Below are 21,022 nucleotides of genomic sequence, written 5' to 3' on the forward strand. Positions count from 1 at the left end.
TACTTCGTATTACTCTAGAGGATAATTGATAATGAAATAATTAATTAATTTATTGATCAACCAGTGGCAGGCTTTTTATCAACATTTAATCGTATTGTATTTGTACCTCTATTAATCAGAAAATAACCTTCTTCAATGATATGTATTAAATTTCACGATCTGCGCTCGTGCATGCGCCGTTAGCTTATACTGTATGTGAAAGTTGGTCAACCATTTAAATCACTGTCTGGAAATAAATCAAATGCTTAAGGGTCAACCTTTTGAAGCCCTTTATCAAAATATCGTTTTAATTACCATTTTGCGTTGCGCTGGATCTTAAGATTAAAGATTACACCTCAATCATAAAAATCGGTGAAGAGGTTCGGGTGAAAAAGGGCTGTTACAGCTTATTTCATTAGGAAGATAGATAATTTTAAACAAGACAATGACATATCACATGCTTAATACTATATATTAGAGGGTAACGATTAACCGAAGAGCCGTTGATTTACATAAAGCAATTAATAAAATCAATTACAACAATGCATATTGGCCGATACGTGGCAGAGCTGACCACGTGGGGTAGATTTCCGGGGGTAGATGTCTGGGGGTAGATGTCCGGGGGTAGATGTCCGGGGGTAGATTTCCAGTCGCGGGCTGTTACTCGACCGTGTATAGGCTCCGCCCCTCGTGACGTCAAAATGACGTAGGCGTTTTTTCATGGGGGTAAATATCCGGGGGTAGAAATCCGGCGACCCTCCGCGACTGGAATACTACCCCCCCCCCTAGACATATCATGCTATGTAATTTTAATTGTAATTCGAGTAATTCGGTTGGATAATAGAAAAGGCATGTGGTGAATATAAAACAGATTTTTGAAATGCTACAGCAAGTTTGGTTGGTTAGGTTAGGTTAGATTAGAACTGTTTGACAACTAAATTTGAGTGTCCGTGACTGGAAAACTACCCCCCCCCGGTCTCTGACGTCAATATGACGTAGGAACCTGCTTGGGGGGTAGTTTTCCGGGGGGCGGTCTTCCGGCGACCCCTCGAATCAATAAGTCTAGAACTTATAGAACCGGAGCTCAGCAGCCAGCCCTAAGTCTCTAATCGCTAATAGCCTCCTAATCACTTCACAATGGCAGTGACTTACTTTGTGTTCGCATTGTAAGCTGAAAAATGCAGGGTGATTGTAGAGTGGACTTAGGACAACTGTCTAAATCCTGGTCTTGTTTGTTGCTATCTAACAACGTCAACCTTTTGTTAGATCGCATCATTAAATTGACAGCCCAATGATGGGGGTTCAAAATCAATCTCGCTTGGAATCACACAACAACGTTGTTACGGAGTTCAGCTATTTCTTCAGCTGGAATCATTTATTAAAATCCCACTGATCAAGGACAGCTAGGGCCAGTTCAGAACTATGAAATATCTACAGACCTTTATCAGGACAGGCGCCTCTGTCAGGCTAACACTATAACCCCTAACCAACCCCAGGCAGGACCCAGGCAGGCAACTTAAATATGAGCTAAACTATGACCGCTGGACGCAATTACTGATGAGCACTAAAAATGAAGAACGGTTTAGTAAAATCGCGCCCCTAGTAAAATGTATTATGACAATGGAAAATAGTCAAGATGTGTGCATAAGACGAAAAAATGTGAAAGAAACTATTGGAATCCTTGCGTTCATACTAACGCATATTATTATACTTAGCGCTTGTAAACCGCCATAAAATGTTCACAAATCTTTGCCATCTCTACATCTGAATTCACCCTTGAAATGCACGTGTGTGTCAGTCTAATCCAAATGATTGAATGACCGCTATTCGCTAATAATCCCCTAATGAAGGACGTGTTCAAGTGGGATTTATCCGACAATTTCTCACCGCAGTACTACGTGGGAGTTATCGGATGTGAAGGGTTAATGCAGCGTGCTGGACTCGCCCCGGTGACGTCAGCGTCGACCACAGCTTGTCTCATGCATTACGTATCGAGGAGGTATGACAGCCGCACGAGTCGCTTTACATATTGAGTGCCTCACTTTGTCCAGAGTTTACATTGTTAAATAGCCAGTGCGTCCTGAATAATCATCTGCGGTTTGAGAACTTGCCGCAGTTTATGCTGCGAAGAGAGTACGTCACAACGGTGCGAAAAAAACTGGATCTTTTTGTTTAGTTGTAACGAAGAAGCCGTTTTTCACTTTAACGCGAATATACTGTACTGTAGATGGGTTGTTGGGTGGGTTTAATGCTCGCATGATATTAAAAGGTCTTCGGTTAGATCCTGAGAAAAATCAATACGGTAGGTTTTACGGATGGTTCGAAACTAACGGGACCTGCTAGCATAGACCAACCATCAAAAGTAGACTTCTCATCCCATTGTAAATTTTGAAGCTCGTGTCTACTTCATGTTCAGTGGTGGCTAGTGTCGACGAAATTGTGTTTCTATTATTTTAGAGTTAATTTCATGTCAGTTACTTTACACCGATATTCACTACTATCTACACTGTTTCTTCATTCATATTCAAATGAAAACACGCATAAATGTGCGTCGCTGTCTCAAAAATAATGATTGATGATCGATTAAGGTTTCTATAAGTTAGCATTTAAGGTGTCTGTTAGTTATCCTGTAACCTTCTGTGTAAGGGTGAAGCTAAGTCTTTAACTTAACCTGTAATTTTCTTTGTAAGTTTCTGTAATTTAACTCTATAACTTTTAGAGTAAGATTTCTCTAGGTTAGCCGTTCTTGCACTTGTGTGGTCCAATGTCATAAAGTACGAAAGTAGAATGTTCTTGGATAATGAACACGTACAAATCGGACAAGCAGGGATTACGCCTCTTTCACACGACGCGGCGCGCGCCGTGCGGCGCCCGCCGGATCCGGCGTAGGGCTATGGGAGTATATGAGTCCCTTCACACTATGTCCGGCGCGCGCCGCGCGGCGAATTCGCCGCACGGCGCGCGAGTTACCGCCGGATGCACCTTGAGCCGGACGACAGCGCCGCGCGGCGTCCACGCCGGACCACTTGGTGAAGGTGCATTGGTTCTTATGGGAGCTTTCACACGGTGCGGCGCGCGCCGCACGGCCCAACCCCTACGCTGTCTCAATTTAGGCAAACAACCTGACCAAGAAGGTGCAACAGTTAATTAAGAAATTATATATCGTTGTATCGGAAAATAATATATTTAAAGCTATTACAAAACATATATTTTTATGTTCATCCCATGCAAATCGGTCTACTTAAAGTATTAAAACAAATTTTTTTCTTTAATAACTAGAGGAGAATATTTAGTATTAAGTTAATAATTTAGTAATTTATACGTAATGTAACATTTTTTTAACTTCTAGAATACAATATTTTCAGATATGACGAATACTTATATATAATACGTGAAGGCGATTTCTATAAAATACTACTCCTCTGTTAATAATGGACGGATTTTTACAAACGATGTGTCAAAATTAAGTATTTGTTGTGTACCCTTTCACCAATTCCTGTAGTAAAAGTCCTCGGGCTTTGCCCTCCGGCCATGAAAATCCCAATGTATATCTTATGAAGACAAGATTTTGTTTAGTTAAACCATAGACTAACCAACACAAGTAGACTTCTCATCCCATTGTTAATTTTGAAGCTCGTTTTTCATGTCTAGTTCATGTACGCCATACTGGGCGCTAGTGTCGACGAAATTTTGTTTCTATTATTTTAGGGGGAGTATTTTTTATCTATGGTTAAACAGACGAATAATTAGTATTAATTACAACTGTTCATAGTACACACATGATGCACAGAGAGTTTTCGTTTTCAGTTTCGATAGATGGAGTGGAGTGAGCGTTCGTTTTCAGAGTGAGTTCGTCTCCAGTTTCGATAACTGGAGTGGAGTGATTGGTTACATTATCTATGAGTTGACTCTTTTAAGTCGACGGAAATTGTGACAATTATTCGTAAAAAAACTACTTTAATATTTTGCAATTGCTCGAATTCGAGCAACAGGTGCACTAGTTTTTATATTTTAAATTAGCCTACAGTATTAATTTTATTTGAACTTTTAAGTGGAGTATTCATTTAAAAGCCACAACTGAACGGAAATTAAATTAGCCTACAGTATTCATTTTATTTGAACTTTTAAGTGGAGTATTAATTTAAAAGCCACAACTGAACAGAAAATAATAAATATTTAGGAGGGCCGTACGGCGCGCGCCGCACGAAACCATACTAGTGTGAAGACACACGCTTGTCCGGCGTAGCGCCGCACGGCGGACGCCGCACGGCGCGCGCCGCTTCGTGTGAAAGAGGCGTTAGTCTATTAACGAGGCAGTTGTGGACTAGCCGGCGGTGTCGTGATACCGATCAGCTGATCACCAGGGCGAGGGGGGGTGAGAGCACAACAGCGCATGCTTCGTGTCGAGACATGCGTGGGGCGCGAGATTTACCGCGTAGCCGCAAAACACATTAGATTAGCAGAAACAGCTGGTCAGTGGTTCGTGCAGTATTGGTCTCTCAACGATCGTTATCTTGTGCGGAACCGATATCACCGTTACAAGAAGTTGGATGTTGCTGAGGCGAGCCAGTTGAGATGTTCTAGTTGATTTGAAAGGAGTTTCAAACAAATTTTTGGATAACGAAAACATGATGTTTGTAAACATATTTTAAAGGTGTATAAGTGGTCCAAACACCAATGGCGGAAGAAATATAAACAAATAAGATTTAACATGTAAATACAAAAAATAATAACCCGTCACAGCAAACCTGCAAACTACATATTTTGAAATTTGAGCAATCAATTGGATTTTCACTAATATACTTCCTTAAAAGGACCTTCCTTTAAAGATTTATTTTCCATTTAAATAACAGTACCTGGGGACCGAGCCATTGCTCGGTAGTTAATTTCCATTGTACCCCTATATCGAGTAATCTTCGGTGTAATCTTTGCTCTATAGTAAGAACAATTTTTTTCTTTTGTACTGTATTTTGTAATTTGCTAGAATACGGATAGCTTGTTATATACAAACACATGTTACAAGTCATTTGTTTATTCTTTGTTTGAAGTTCATTGATGATGATGGTGAGTTAATGTTGTTCAAAGGTTTATTGCGTAAAGTTGGAATACACTACCCTCTGTAGTGTATTCCAACTTATGTTGGTGTTTGTGTATTGTTAGTTGTAATGTGTTAGTTAAGTTTTTTCAACTGAGGGCGGGATCAGATTCCAGATCCCGAAACGTTGTGTATTGTGTTTTACCATCGTGATGGAAAATGTCCGCAATAGATATTTTGTTTACTTTTCCTCGTTATTTTGTTCAGCCAACTTGGTTACTTGGCGATTCATAAGGCCAATGTTAAAGAATGTTGACTTTTAATTTCATTTTTCACGTAACTTAATTAGATTTTTGTTGACAGTTGTGTAACTGCACTAAACACGTTTTTAGGCCAGATTTAAATTATTTACAACATTTGAAGGAAATCGTCCAAACCGTTTTCGAGATCTTTGTGCAAGCATACATACAAGCATACATTGCTCATATAAGAAATGTTTACCAAATGTGATCAAAATAAGTAACCTGCGATTGTTTCCTTTTTCTCCATAAGAATAACGAATAACATTGGAATGTTTAATTCAGGGTTTTTATTGGGATTTCCTCCCAACGAGAAACAATATTTGCAAACAAAAATGACAATGATATTTTAGCTAATACTTTTACTTAAAAAGCCCTTTCAAACTACCTACTTCACAGATTTAGTTTTGCTAAAGTCCAAACGATAAATATTCTGAAAGGTTGGAGACCGACAATTGCTGAATTTTAATAGCATGGCATAACACGGAATTCAGAACTTGAAGTCATACATATTAAAACGAATCCGCAATGGTGAGAAACGAATGCCAGCTCTGTGACGTCATTTTTAGTCAGCTGACAGCCCTCTTGTCATCAGCTGATCGTTTTCAGACATTGTTGGAATTCATGAGCAGTTTTTCATTATGTGGACCTGAGGACAATCTATTTCTATTTCCAGCCTCACTTACCTACCTAAAATTGTTCTTATTCAAGGCGAGGAGGGGCTACCTCTCCCCAAAAGAAAACACTTGATTAAAAAAGCTTTTGATGCTTTACAAGGTATTATAAAAGAACAATAATACTTCCAAAATAAATCAAGGTATGTTAAAAGATTATATAATTACAATTAAAGTAATTGCAATGCAATAAAGGGAAAAAGAGATATATTTAAAAAAGTTAATTCAATATGGAGCCTTAATCAATAATGATTTTAAACCATTACACTAATAACATGATTGTCATTTATTATTTTTATCAGTTTATATAACCATAAAGATCTTAGAGACGCATAAAATACGTATATTGTTAATCAAGTTTTGAAAAGAATAGGCTTTAAGACAGACGAATCATTTGTTCAAAAGAAATTTTATACAGTTTAGTTGTTTGAGGTGCCAACCAATAGAATAAGGATTTGCCATTCCTGAACAATATACTGCCTTCGTGCACAACTGTATGATGTTGGTGGTTTTATGCTTAAAAGTACATTTGATATTGTAAAATCTAAAAAGCCTCGTGGATTCATTTAGTAATTTGGAGGGTAAACTAAAACTTGCTCAAACTCGTGATCCGACTAACCCGTAATTTGGTCTGGATTGTTCGCCTCGGGAGACACTCTTACAGTTTTGATATTATTAAAGAACCCGACATTTTATAGTGTTAGGCCCCTGAGCAATTCTGGGAGGGGCTGACGTTACTGACTGTAGAACGAAACAAAACGTTGGTGGTGAACTAGATAAAACAAATGTGAGACACATAACACATTAACCAAACAATATGTGAATTGTGAATATTAGCATAGACTAACCAACACAAAAAGTACTAAAGGGAGTATGTTTTATCTATGATATTAGGTAAAACATAATAGACTACAAGGCATTTATACATTTATACATACATTTATTTGGGTATGTTTTTATCTACTGTTTGATATGGTGGTGGGTATTCGTGGTTGGTTGGTTGTTTTAATATGGTTGGTATTAATATAGTATTAGTACCATATTGTGTTGTAAATAACAACCATTTTTTGAGTAGAGTAAGTTTTATTTGTATTTCGTTGTGATATTTCGCTAAATATGTTTTCACCACACTAGGATGTTTTTAGCTGTTTTACATACTTAATTGGTGGCTGAAAGTTACGTTTTGCTGGTCGTGCCAGCTGTCATCGTCATTTGGGGACCGAGCAGGTTTTTACATCCCTAGAGCCGCAAAATCAGCTGCCCGCTTACTTTTTTAAAACAGGAATGCATATTAAATCATAGACAAAAAGAAATATATTAAATACACAATCAGTATCCATAGCATTGCAATAGAATTGTTTTTATTTTCACCGCTGCCTAGCAACTGTTTATTATTATTTTTGCTGATTCCTCAAATTATTTCTTAACATAACCTTAAAGTTGTACCTGTGTTGACAGTGTGCATTATTATTGTGGTGAATAGTGGTAGGCCCTAATAGTGGTATAGTGTGGTGGAAAGTGGCGTTCGTACCACGGACCGAAATGGTTTTGCCGGCTCGAGATAGTTTCAGCTCATTTTCAGCTCTAGGTACGAAATGTACTATTACAGTACAATAATACCGTAACACATGTAACCGAGTAGTTTGGATGTGAATGACGTCTACTCTACTCCTAGAATAGTAACGAACAATATATCTAGTAGATCGTCAACACAAATCTTGCTTAATTCATCCCACAATCCTAGTTGAGATCATGCCATGATTCATCTGCTAATTCCGTTCCTAGGAAATAGCACAGTGAGTTATTAGGCACTGTCCACTTTTTGACTAATGGGAACAACTGTCTTCACTGCATAGCTAATACTTCTACAGTCCAAGCTTTGTCACAAACAAGGGCATATCTGCGGCCTTAAAAAGTGGCATTCACACTGTTTTGTTGAACTCAGACTTTATTTCACTTTGGTAGGTAGCAAAAAAAACTAACATAGATAAACTAAATGAACTTGCAGTATTTAAAGTCAGTTTTACGAATTAGTGGTTTTAAATAGTTCATTATGTATTAGTTCGCAAATATTCCTTTAACACTTGATGTCTAACTTTACACTTATTTTGTAAAAAAGTTTGTGAAATACCTATAGCGAAAATTACAAGTCGTCTCAATGCTGCACTTCTAAATATGTTTAAACAACAAAAATTTGTTGTATTACAACGTTTGAGTCAAGAATATGTCTTGCTCTAACTAAATTTTCACTAATTTTCAATAAAAACAATGTCAATGTCACGTTAAAATTTTGAATACGATTTCATAAAACAGTTTTAACCACAACAATCACACAATTTACTTCGCTAATATTTAGCATCTCGATCGCGTTTATATACATAACATGGCAAAAATGCCCATTGTACTGTAAATTTATCATCCCCCCCCCGTTTTGTGACCACTGCTTTCGAGCCTTGAAATCCATTATCAATCTGTGTGATTACCAAGTTATTAAAAAACTCCTCTCCATCCCCGTTGTGCTGATTTAATTTATATTGAATTATTAATCTTAAAATCGGTTTAAGGGGAGATACAGAAGATGCAGAATTACTTTATAGCACAGGTCCAGTCGATTACATGCTCTGAACTAAACTACACGATTTCATTAGGTCACATCTATCTCGCTAGTCGCCAGTCCCACACCGTTGTCATGTTTTATTCAAAACCCCGATTGAAAATTACAACAACCTCCAAGCGGTCGTCAATAAAGAGATATCATTTGTCAACAGTTGATTTGCGATCAGTTTCAATTATCTACATGATTTGTTTTTCAGTTGCTGCTTCGCCGCTGGTCTGTTCAGTTGACAGAGTTGCATTTGCATAAAATGAAATGCTGCATTGCGAACCGCTGCCCTTTTATGGTCAATTGATTGGACGTTCAAGTGGTTTGGATGGTTCGTAGATGGGATTTTATGGTTTGTTGGATTGTAATGGTTGATTTGTACTGACAGTGATTTTCGGGATTAATGTCTTTATACCAAATCAGCCAATATAGTCGTGGCAATTTCTCCCGTGGTGTATCTAGGGACGGTGACATGACATCTATTTATTTCCCTATATGTATACCTATTTATTCAAGATAATCTTTGTAAAGTGATATTGTATAATGTTGATGTGTTGACTTTAGAGATATGTAGACACTCCGTTATCTTGTATCGGTATATATTGTAGTTAGTTTAGAATGAAGATTATCGTAGTTGAGCTACCGATAGTGTATAAGGGCAAATTACTGATTTCTGCCGAATACATTGTCTTTTAACCAAACCGAACTGATAACGATAACTAACTGTAAACTGTAGGATATTTTATGTAGGCCTAACATTAATTACAGTATTAACATATCAAAGGCTATGAGAGAAAGTCAAATCTTTACAGCAGTTAGTGCTTAATCAGCAATGCATATTTAGCTTTTATATTTAATGGTTAAATTGGCCACGACTGGCTCATACAGATAGTATGTCTATCCTGGTATCCAATGGTTAAATTCAATAGTGGCACTTTTCGTCGCTAAAACATATACATAAAGTGGTTGCGTAGAATGCTAAAATATATTGCATATCGAATATATAATTTGTTTTAACTTACGGATTTATAAGTATATTAATATATAGAATTGGAACGAAGTCATAATGTTTCAAAAGTACCGGCAACGCCCCAACAGGCTTGCCAACTGCCTCGAGCAAACAGGAAAATTGCCATCTCGCATTCATACAGGCATTTATGTTAGTTTTTGGTGTTCCTCAGTTCGATTCCCCTGTTCCCTGTGCCCAGTTCCGCCCCTGGCCTGTCCCTATGATTGGGTGTTTAATTGGAACAGCTTCAGTGGCGGACCGCCAACCGTTACAGTTTCCGGTTCATTTTTGTCAGGTGTACCGACTTATTGAATGGCCCCACTAATTTCCCGCTTTGGTTGGTTGATCAAAAACCGCCGGTTTTATAAGTGCGGTTGAAATATACGTAAATTTCTAAGTTAATTACTACACATCTCTAATTTGTTGCTAATTTTCGATACAATATGTTTTATTCTCCATTGCTTGGAGTCTCGGAGTAATGTATTTAATTGAAAATGTTAAAATTAGGCCTGGTTAAACTTTTAGAAAAACAAGAAAACTGAAAATGAAATTTATCATATTACACCAAGTAAAAAAGCTCCTTCATAAGAACAGGCCTAATATATGGTTGTTGAGCTCATAATTTGAAAACAAACCAAATTTTGTTGTCGATGGCAATATCAATAATTAATTACATTCGTTATTTGGAGTGTATCTAGTTATGGTAAACTTAAGAATTTGGTTGTCTTTTGAGCCGGGATGACAAATCCGGAATGGCAATTTAGTCGAAAACGTCATTAAAAGAGTCGGACTCCCATCCTTGGCGTCAACGTACAATGAATGGAACGATTCACTATGGTAACATAACATTATTTCCTGAAAACCCCCTACTCACTCAACGACTTTATAACTATTTAAACCGATTAACGAAGTGCGAACGATGACGAAGTGAATAACTCCTGTAGAATCAGACGAATAGTGTGTCCATGCAATATACGTAGTTATTATAGCTATGTACAGGGTGTCCCACGAGAGGTGTCTCAAATTGATTGCGGGAAAACGGCTTAACGTCCAAGGACGATATAAAATGATTTCCCACTAAATCAACCCCAAGGAATAACGTAAAAATATTTGGTACTTCAGTATTAAACGGAGGCCACATTTTGTCAGCGCGCTGCGGCGGTTATGTTAGGTTGGGTTATCATAATAGAAAGTATCGTTCGATTCATAACGAAGCGAGGAAAGTCCTACACACATAATATTTACGATAACCCAACCTAACATAACCGCCGCAGCGCGCTGACAAAATGTGGCCTCCGTTTAATACTGAAGTACCAAATAGTTTTATCTTTTTTCAAATACAGGGTGTGCCAAAAACTGAGTGTCACTAGTTCGAATCTCGGAATTTTCAAATGTAAAAATATGTCATGTTATACATAATTTTAAAGGTATTAAATAGACAGACAATTTGTTGAAAACAGAAATTAATGATCTTTTTTCGTTTCAAAATGGCGGCAGTTTTTTTGAAAGAAATCTATATTTTTTTATACTGTGTGTTTCCTATACCAATGCATTTAGCCCTTCTCCGGTTGAATTTTCTTACTCGTTGTGAAATTAGCTTTACTGTGATATGCAACAAGTAACGGTTTTTAATAATAAAAATAAAAAAAAATATTTTTGAAAATTTTCAAATGCTCATTGTTCAAAATTTTCAAATAACAACATATCTCATGTGTCACATCATTTGATAGGTTTTTCAATTCCTAACAGCTTTGTAATTTACACTTACTTCGTATCTCTTTTAGTTTTTTTATAAATAACAAAAAACCTAATTTTTCTATATCAAATGCATGTTATTTGGGTGTAACACTTAAAGGTCCCATTTCGTTTAGTGTTAAACCATGTCAAACAAATAACATGCTTTTTATTTCATTCTTGTACGTTAAGCCGTTTTCCCCTAATCAATTTGTGACACCTCTCGTGGGACACTCTGTACAATTAATTATTCTCCGGAAACCGCTTCGTCCCACGAACCTCTAATCATTTGAACATTCGCTGAAAAAGTGGAGAACTCCTGCAATTCCAAATTAGTTCAGAGACAACTTCTAATCCCGCGGGCTCCCGTGGTGGCGTCATCAATTTAATAAAACCCAAGATTTACGACAAGGGAGGCGTTAAACCCGCGTAAACTGATTAGCCTTTATCGCAAATTAGCACCAAAACAGGAGCGGGAGGCCGGACGGTAAATGAAACACGTTAATATTCCGTCCACGGCGTTGGGCTAATAAACCCAACTGTCGAGATGTTTTGATATCGACCAATTAGCTTGATATTTCCCAACCGGTCTAAACCCGCCATCCATTGATAAAAAGTTGCGACTTTTCGGATCGAATTTGCACGCTTAACGGCGGACAAGCGGCTTAGTGCGGATTCCACGGAAGTAACAGCTTTGATCCGAGCGAAATTCGGTTTCAATAGATTTTTTGCTTGCAAGAAATTCCAAATCCATAGCGCTATTTTGACATAAAGTTTGTTTCATTTGACGCTGGGTGGGAAAATCTAACAAATCGGAGAGGAATTGTAAACAAGGAAGTTTAAAGTATTGTGATTGTGTTCATTAAGGCTCAACTGGTGTGATTTATTTTACTCCTGCTTTAGATTCGAGGCAGGATATTTTTCTTTAAGAACATACGAGTATTCAGTATAATGTGGAAACTAAAATGATTAATCCAAATATACTTGGTTATACTTGTATTTCAAGCAATCCTTACAAAGTACAAACTATGCATACAATCTATGACTTTAAAATCCAATAATTTCTCCATTTCTCACTTCGGTAAGAATCGCAATCTCCTTCAATTGAGATCAATTGAGAAGAATGGCTAATATAGTGTTAAGCTTGCTCTTCTTGACCTGAAGTGCTATAATAAGACTATTGACCTAAATCGTCTTTTTATTGCGTAGTAGAATTGTTATTACCAAACATAAATGTTCCGGATAGAGAAATATACTCTAGTTTGCTCGAAATTGTTTTGAAGTTGGGTTTTTTGATTATTTCGGTTGGTTCAAGGGTGATAACGGGGGTTTTCAGGAGCCAATGCTATCTTGTTCCAGTCGTCGAGGAAAAGGTTTTACCTTGCAACCAAATTTATAAAAGAAATCGCTTCAAAAATATGTTTGATCAGTCTAACAGTTTTTATTGTAGTCTTTCAATAAGTTTTGAATGTACTTATTTTTTCTGAAACTGTTTTTAAAAGTTAGAACTAATCATTATCAACGTGAAAAAGTCTAAAGCAGTACAATATTAGTTAACTTTTTATTTTACATTTTCCTTCGGTGGGACCTGGCCTCCTTCCTCTTGCGGGCTCTCATGGGTATAATATTGCGAACTAGGCTAAACGTAAAGCTGTCACTCAGATAAGAGGGGTCCGTACCCTTCCCTCTAAATGTTCAAATCTCTAAAATCAAAATATTTCCGGGATAAGTTTTCCCAGAGACAAAAACATTTTCCGAAGCCTCTTTATTCTCACGAGTGTAGACTAATCAAAAAGCTATTAATGTAGTGGGAGGGTGTGCGCCTTGATTGAGTAAGCAATTAAACATCTCCAAAGTCTTGACCTCTGGAAAACGCTAATTTAATAACGCGGTGAGATGAAAGTGTTCAACAGCTGTTAGTTTAGTTGAGCAATTGGTCACCCGGCGCGCTGTCTTCACCCCTCTAGCAAATGTTGGGAGTTCAACCTTCAACTTCAACCATTGGATTTGGAGTTTGTATATTGAAAGTACACCTCTCCCTTCTGATCATAAATTAAAAGGAAACCATAACAATAGCTGGTTTACCAACCAGTTCGTCTATGTGAGCGTTGAGACTACCTAATGCATCTTAATCCGTTCCACCATAGATAAAACATGTTTTATCTATGGTTCCACCCACGAATATTAAAACAGAAAACCATACAAAACTGTTTATGGGTCAGCTGAAGAGTTGAAAGGTTAGTTCTATTCATGTGGGTAGTTATAGATAGTTAACTATTTGTTTTCTAAATATTTTACCAAACCTAAAAAAATAAAACTACTTATTTACAAAGTATTTATTGTCGTATCGCATTATGACCATTTTTTTATTCTGTGTTCGCTGATTATGACCAGAGAGTAAAGCACAAATCAATTATGGACTCTGGCCTAAAATTAACTGAATAAGCGCTCTCGAACGCCACTAATATGAATACATCTAAAACTATCATACGTTTTTACAATATTATGACGAATCTACTCTTATTTAATTTTTATTCAGCTTTAAATATGCAAAAACCAGCAAAGAATGATTTTTCCTTCCCCAAAATCTGTTTCTACCTTAATCGCGGATCACTTTTCCACACGTTTTACATCAGCACATCACATTCAGCTTTGACTTAGCCTGGCTGTCCATTGCCAGGTACAGTCACAACTTTGTCCACGGACAGTTCTGTACTCCGTACTCCAGCTTACGACGGAGACCCGAGACCGCCCTCACTGTAAGGTGAAGGCCGTTCTTGGTCGCACTTAATGAAATATTTATAACTCATTCTACTTAAAATACTGCTCCCCTTGTATACGAGTGTTTGTCGTCTGCCTAGTCGAGAAATAACTAAGTTCGCTCTTGGTACAGCATCTTCCACAGACTATCATTGCATCTGTGAAGTGTCGTGGTGTCTATACAATAGTCTAAATCATAACTTAAAGATCTGAGTGACATCAACAACAAGTTATTGTTTTTCAAACTGCACGAAATCTGCCACTCGTCGCTATGACAATATGTTTATGATAACAATAATTTTTAAATGTGGACTTTTATAAATTAAGCTAAAATGTATTTCACGTTTTTACTCTTTAACATGTAATTTCGAATCAAACAATCCATGAAGATTTCAAAATACCTACAGTGATTGAAGAAATAACAAGAATTAGCAAGAAATATCAAGAAAAACTCGAAACCCACCCAAACAATATAGCCGTAAACTTGCTGGGAAACAGTGAATTTCCCAACAGACTGAAAATTGTTAAAGTTCTTGAACTCCCATACCGATTTGTATAGTTATAGTTACATGACATGACTATTTATTTTTTGCAAGATCTTTCACTGGGGAGATTCTTGGTCAAGTCACTTAATTATATTATACCTTTTACAGATTGTTCACAGTACTGGACAGATTTTAAAATAAAATAAAGTTTAAAAAACATGTATTTGGTATCTAGGAATGTTGAGCCATGAAGATTATACATATACCACATATTATACCTAAACCTTCTACCAATTTATCACCCTTATCAATAATTTAATAGCCTCTTAGAGAAGGTAATGAAGGTAATGATTTAGGCAAAATTTTCTAAAACCATAACCTTCTCTAAGAGGCTCTAAGAATTCTAAAGTGTGCTTCTGTCATGTTATAGAGTGTTTTTTTGTTCTTTGCTAAATACGGGATACACTTATATAAACTTATATAAACTCGGCAATCCAACAACTGAGAACATATGTTAACTATCGTAATTGGTTGTGTATACAGTACAACAATTAGCTACAAAACAGATGTTCTTATTTGTGTAACTGAGCAAAAGTTTTACACACGCATAGCCTAGGTAGTCTAAGAACCTGGAGATATGAAGAATATGGTATGGGTTTAAGAAACTTGTGAATCTGTTTTCGTGTATTAATTGACACGTTTAATCAGCTGTAATACTAACTGTACAATAATTTGTATTTATTTAATTACAACCATATATCCTACTAGGCTGGAGGTTACAACGCAGAAGAACATAATAAACAGCTGATTGTGACAGACCAACTAACGCCCTCTGTCCAACAATCACCCGTTAAAATTAATGAATGTGATTCTGCTTTGTTATGAAAATGACACGTGTCTTTCTGATTGTCTATCACTGCTGCAGCCTGACCTACCTACTTACGAATACAACTCTGCTTGTTTAAGAGAGCGAATTTTCCTTTACGCAGTTTGTAATTGGTCTGAGCGTTCGTCGAATGTCCTGTATTCATTTTTAGCAAGTATACTCAAACAACGCACTAAGCACTTGTGATTAATAAATTAATTTAAAAAACGCTCTGAGACTATTATACAATTATACAACAGTACTAATAGTATTTTTCATCACAAGTGCCTAAAGTAGCTGGCAACAATGGTCAAAAGTTGTGTGGTTGGTGTAGAAGAAATGAAATGGTAGATTTTGTAATTTGAGTCAATCGAATATTGAACTGAATGTTTGTTACTTGGATACACCATTACATGAGAGTAAAATCAGCGAAATGTATACTTCTCTGTGTCGGTAGTACTATAAATTTATAAGCAAATACAGCTTCGTGATCAAATTCCAACAAACTATGATTGGGGTAATGTTCTAAACAACTACTTACAGCTTCCATGTTCACGAATATATTCCATATTATGCTAAGTATTTTTAATGTTAGAGGAATCTTCGTTTAAATAATTAATTTCAATTTGTTCAGTGATTTATTTGCAAAGAGTGTAAAAACAATTGACGAAACAGACCAAATGACTTTTGCGATGCAAATAAAAATCACAAATTCTATAGATATAGAGATTAAACTTAAAATCTATCTATCATCTATCTGAGGAAAAGTTATGCTGATTTGACACTTCTGGAAAACAAACTGTGGCATATATGTCCGTCCATATACCAGAAACCACATCATTGTCTCATATTGTAACATTGAGACAAAGGCTCAGTGCTGAGTAACACTAACATTGGTGAATGAAGAGTTGAATGGAGTGAGGTGCATTAGACAATTATAGCTTGATTTTATCATCATAATGTACTACACCGCACCACCGGTGTATGTACTTAAAAAAATCAAATTCGAAATTTAAATCTATTTATTTATGATAATAAAACAGCTTGGCCTCGCAAAGTTAACATAACTTGTCGGCGAGGTACAATTGATCCACAAAAAATAACAAAAAAACTGTTCATATTTTCTTTTTTACAAAAATTTATCTAGCACTGCTAACCGTGGCGGTATGTGGCAGATTCTATTTGTCTATGGTGGCAGGCACCTGTCCATACAGAATAATTGGCAGCATAAATTAACTTAACGTTTAATTTGAAAAAGGTGTGTTTGTTATATATAGATTTAATTAGGCCTACTATATTTGAGCAAATTCCCCTATATGGAAGAAGCTAGACCCAGGACTGATTTACTTTTTCGTTTTGATGTCCCTAGAGGCCAAAAACACAATTCGTTCAAATTTATGTCTAAGCCAGTGTCCGGGTACACTATAATTCTATTGATTATGGCCCGATTTTAGTTACATTCGGCAAGAAAGTTATTTATTTCAGGTGGATAAACCTGATTGAGTTCGCTAACCAGCAAGATCGGGTAATGGGAACGAGGTGATTAATTTTTTCAGATTTTTTCACATTTTTACCTTTAAAACATACACAGCCATCGTGTAAAAAAATGTGTATTATGTTGTAAAATTAAATGTTTTAGAGAAAGTTAAAAAAAGCCGTATATAAAAATTTATATATTTTTAAGTTGTTCTCATGGAGGAAAGGAAACTTTTGTAGTTTGCTTGTTTATGGAAATATTTTGTTTCAATTTGGCATATTTAGAAATGTTATCCTATACTATTAACATTTTATCAGAAAACACGTTCCCTGTAGCAGAAATTTAAGTACTCGTTAAATCCAATGGTTATTAATTGGGAATTAATATGACTTGGTCATGAAATATTTTAGTAAAAATCTAATCAGACAAATTGAAATTCATTTAGTCTGCAGGTTTGCTGCAGCCGGGATATCATTACTCTACAACATATTTTTATTTATATAAAATCACCCCTATATGCTAGGATTAGACTGAGAATGTAATTATATTTTTAAAATCATAGCATCATGCAAAAATTATTCGTAGACTGACGTAACAATACCTTGTATGTGAGAGAGAACGCAGAGTAGGAACACTCCGACGCCTGGGAGATGCAGCATCATACTGGACCAGGAACATTGGAACTGTGGAACACAACTATGGGACTACATTGTACACTGCACTGCATGCTCTCCCTTCCACCAGGGACTTACTCAGCATGGCCATACAGTTTATTAAACATACTTATAGACTGAGACTGAAGTAGGGCATGTGTTTATTTTCTCGATGCACGTGCTTGTTCACGACTAAACATTGTTTTTCACAGGACAAATTTCAAAATTTATCACAGAGATACTCCCTCATTGACTCACAAACCTTTGAAAATTGAACATACTCCATTATGAATAAAACATACAGTATTTGATTAAAGAATTTAGATACTGATGGATAAACTTAGATTGAACGATAGATGTAGATAGATAATTAAGAGAGAAAAACTAGATGATGTTTTTAGTGGACTGTATTTCTTTTAAACTGAACAAAAAGTAAACATGATATAAAATAAGACCAGCTGTTAGAAACAGTGAATTAGAAAAAATAACTTTAAACATTCTCCCCCCCATTGCACCGAAGGAGCAATAAATATTAATCACTGACTTCAATTGGAAGAGGACAAAGCTTGACTATTGGTCTTTTCAATGAGGTACTTGATGTTCTCAGAGTGGCTACTCGGGTAAGTCCATCACGACCTGGATGAAGTTCAGTCACTCTTGCTAGCGGCCACTTTGATGGTGGTAATTGCTCATCAACAACAAGAACCACTGATCCGAGTTTTATTGAACAGGAAGGAAATCTCCATTTGTATATTGCTTGAAGTTGTTGAAGGTACTCCCGAGACCACTTCTTCCAAAATGATTCCAACATTTGGCGAGTTAATTTCCATCGAGTAAGTCTTGATGTGGGTTGGTTTTCTTGATTAGGTTCTGGGATAGTAGTTAAAGATTCGCCAACTAAAAAGTGCGCAGGGGTTAGGATTGCTAGATCGTCTGGATCTTCTGTAAGCTGGCAGAGAGGGCGAGAATTGAGTACAGCTTCTATTTGTACCAGCACTGTCGAAAATTCTTCGTAAGTTAGTAGGTGGGTCTTCATAACTCTTTTGAGATGGTATTTAACTGATTTAACACCAGCTTCCCAATGACCTCCAAAATGTGGAGCAGCAGGAGGGTTGAATTTCCATTCAGTTCCATCATTAGCAAGCAGGGATTTGAGTTGACCTGATTCTGCTGAAGACGATGAAAACAACCTTTTCAGTTCTTTGTCAGCTCCTACAAATGTTGTCCCGCAGTCACTCGTTAAAGTAGCACAGATGCCTCGACGGCTGGTGAATCGTTTGTAAGCCGCTATGAAGGCTTCTGCTGAGTAGTTGGAAACCAACTCTAGATGAATAGCTGAGGTCGCCGAGCAGATGAACACCGCAATATAACCTTTGTAGGTTTTTGCTCTCTTTCCATGCCATGTTTTGATTACAAAAGGGCCTGCGTAATCTACACCAGAGTGCAAAAAGGGACGTGATGGTGATGTTCTTGTAGGAGGAAGCTGCCCCATTAATTGTTGAGCTCTTTGAGAGCGATAACGAGCACAAGTAACACACTTTAACAGTTCTCGTTTGACGATAGGTCTACCTCCAACAACCCAGAACTTCTGACGAACGGTTGCAAGTGTACAACGGGTGCCACTATGCAGAGTCCTGAGATGAGCATCATCTATCACTAGTTTTGAGAACTTAGAATTCTTCGGAAGGATATAAGGATGCTTTGAATCATATTCTAATGAAGATTGTTCAAGTCTGCCTCCAACTCTCATTAAACCAGTGTTATCGACAAAGGGGTTAAGACTTATAAGATTAGATTTTTCTAAAGGTCTGTTGTTTTGTAACCGCGCAAGCTCATTTTTGAAGGCATGTTTTTGAATGAGTTTTACCCACAACAAAAGGGATGAGTTGAGATCTTGAGGAGTTAAAAAAGATTGACAATTAGTAGGGATGGATTTTTTTGTTTTGGCAATGAACTTTTGACACCAGGCAGTAACACGTAATAGTTTTGACAGTGTTGAGAAGCGCTCTAGCATTTCTGGTTCTGGTTCAAAGTTTAAAATGTGGCAAGTTGATTGAGGGATTCGCAGTTCAGATTTCGCTGCTTGAGCTGGATCAAACGTCGTGGATGGCCATTCATAAACATCTTTATTCAGCCACGGAGGACCCGTCCACCAAAGCTTATGGTTGCTAAGGATTTTAGCAGTAACACCTCGTGAAGCACAGTCGGCTGGATTTTCATTTCCTGCTACATACCTCCACTTAGCGAGCGGTTCTGTCTCTTGTATAACACTTACTCTGTTACGCACAAAGTCTTTCCATTTTGAAGGTTGATTTGTGATCCAGGTTAGGGAAACCATAGAGTCAGTCCATAACCATGCTTGGGTAGATTCTAAGTTGAGCATTTTCCGAACATACTTTACAAGTTTTACTAGTAGTGTAGCAGCAGTGAGTTCCAGTCGAGGAATCGACATTGTCTTGAGAGGAGCTACTTTAGTTTTAGAAATAACTAAACTAACAGTGATATTTTCACGATTAACGATTCTTAGGTAGACTACAGCACTCATTGCAAGCTTAGAAGCATCTGAAAATCCATGAATTTCTACCGAAGATAGTTGGGTAAGACCAAGATAACGAGGTACTTTAACTAATGGCAAATATTGTAGGTCAGCTTCAAGGAGTTTCCATTGGTCTTGCAAGTGATTAGGTAAAAGTTGGTCCCAATGAATTTTTACTAGCCAAAGTTGTTGCATGAAGTGTTTGAACCTTATGATAATAGGAGAGACAAAACCCAAGGGATCGAATAACTGACCTATTTGAGAAAGAACGTTTCTTTTTGTGCATTTGTCTTTTGGACTTAGAGTAGGAAGAAACTGAAAATCGTCGCTGAATCGATTCCATGTAAGTCCAAGAGTACGTATACTGGAGGATTTGTTTATCAATAAGGAATTGCCTTTTTCGCAATTACTTTCCGATATGTATGATAGTACATTTTGATCATTGCTGATCCACTTCTGTAAAGGAAAACAACCTAATTTGCAAAGCTCGTCAGTCTGTTTTACTACTTCTCTGCACTCTTCAATCGAGTCTGCACCACCAAAAATGTCATCCATATATCTCCCTCTTGTCAACATTTCACTAGCTTGGGGATATGCATCACCGTGATCGACGATAAGCTGATTCATTGTTCTTAGGGCGAGAAAAGGAGCGCATGATAACCCATATGTAACAGTCTGTAGTTGAAATTTTCTAAGATGACCATTTTCCATCCAGAGAATTCTTTGAAGATCTCGATCACTAGGATGTACTAGAATCTGGCGATACATTTTCTCGATATCAGTGGCAAATACGAATTTATAGCGCCTAAACCAAGTGAGAATATCAGGTAGTTCTGTTTGGAGTTTTGGACCACTGTAGAGTACGTCATTCAAAGATAATCCTGAACTAGTTGGGAATGAGGCATTGAAAACTA

The 21,022-nt window shown here is 36.9% G+C and overlaps 2 protein-coding genes across 2 annotated transcripts in view; both read right to left on the bottom strand.

Moving 5' to 3' along the window:
• The window catches only part of LOC128995000 (fibrillin-1-like), a 40,994-nt gene extending 23,372 nt beyond the window's left edge, over window positions 1–17,622 (bottom strand). Inside the window, exon 1 of the mRNA XM_054419865.1 lies at window positions 17,521–17,622. Coding sequence (XP_054275840.1) covers window positions 17,521–17,581 — 61 coding nt within the window. The 5' untranslated portion in view covers window positions 17,582–17,622. The remainder of the gene's footprint in view (window positions 1–17,520) is intronic.
• Window positions 17,623–18,104: 482 nt separating this feature from the next.
• On the bottom strand, window positions 18,105–20,024 carry LOC128994264 (uncharacterized). Its single transcript, XM_054418679.1, has one exon. The coding sequence runs from the start codon at window positions 20,022–20,024 to the stop codon at window positions 18,105–18,107; it is 1,920 nt and encodes a 639-aa protein (XP_054274654.1).
• Between the last annotated feature and the right edge of the window lie 998 nt (window positions 20,025–21,022).

Source organism: Macrosteles quadrilineatus, unplaced genomic scaffold (genome assembly GCF_028750875.1).
Source record: "Macrosteles quadrilineatus isolate MER2022 unplaced genomic scaffold, UCM_ALF_1.0 Scaffold_5__1_contigs__length_97177068, whole genome shotgun sequence".
Taxonomy (NCBI): domain Eukaryota; kingdom Metazoa; phylum Arthropoda; class Insecta; order Hemiptera; family Cicadellidae; genus Macrosteles; species Macrosteles quadrilineatus.

Bases quoted from the DNA above. Each gene is read 5' to 3' on its own strand.
- LOC128994264 (XM_054418679.1), bottom strand. From the start codon at position 20,024: ATGTCGATTCCTCGACTGGAACTCACTGCTGCTACACTACTAGTAAAA.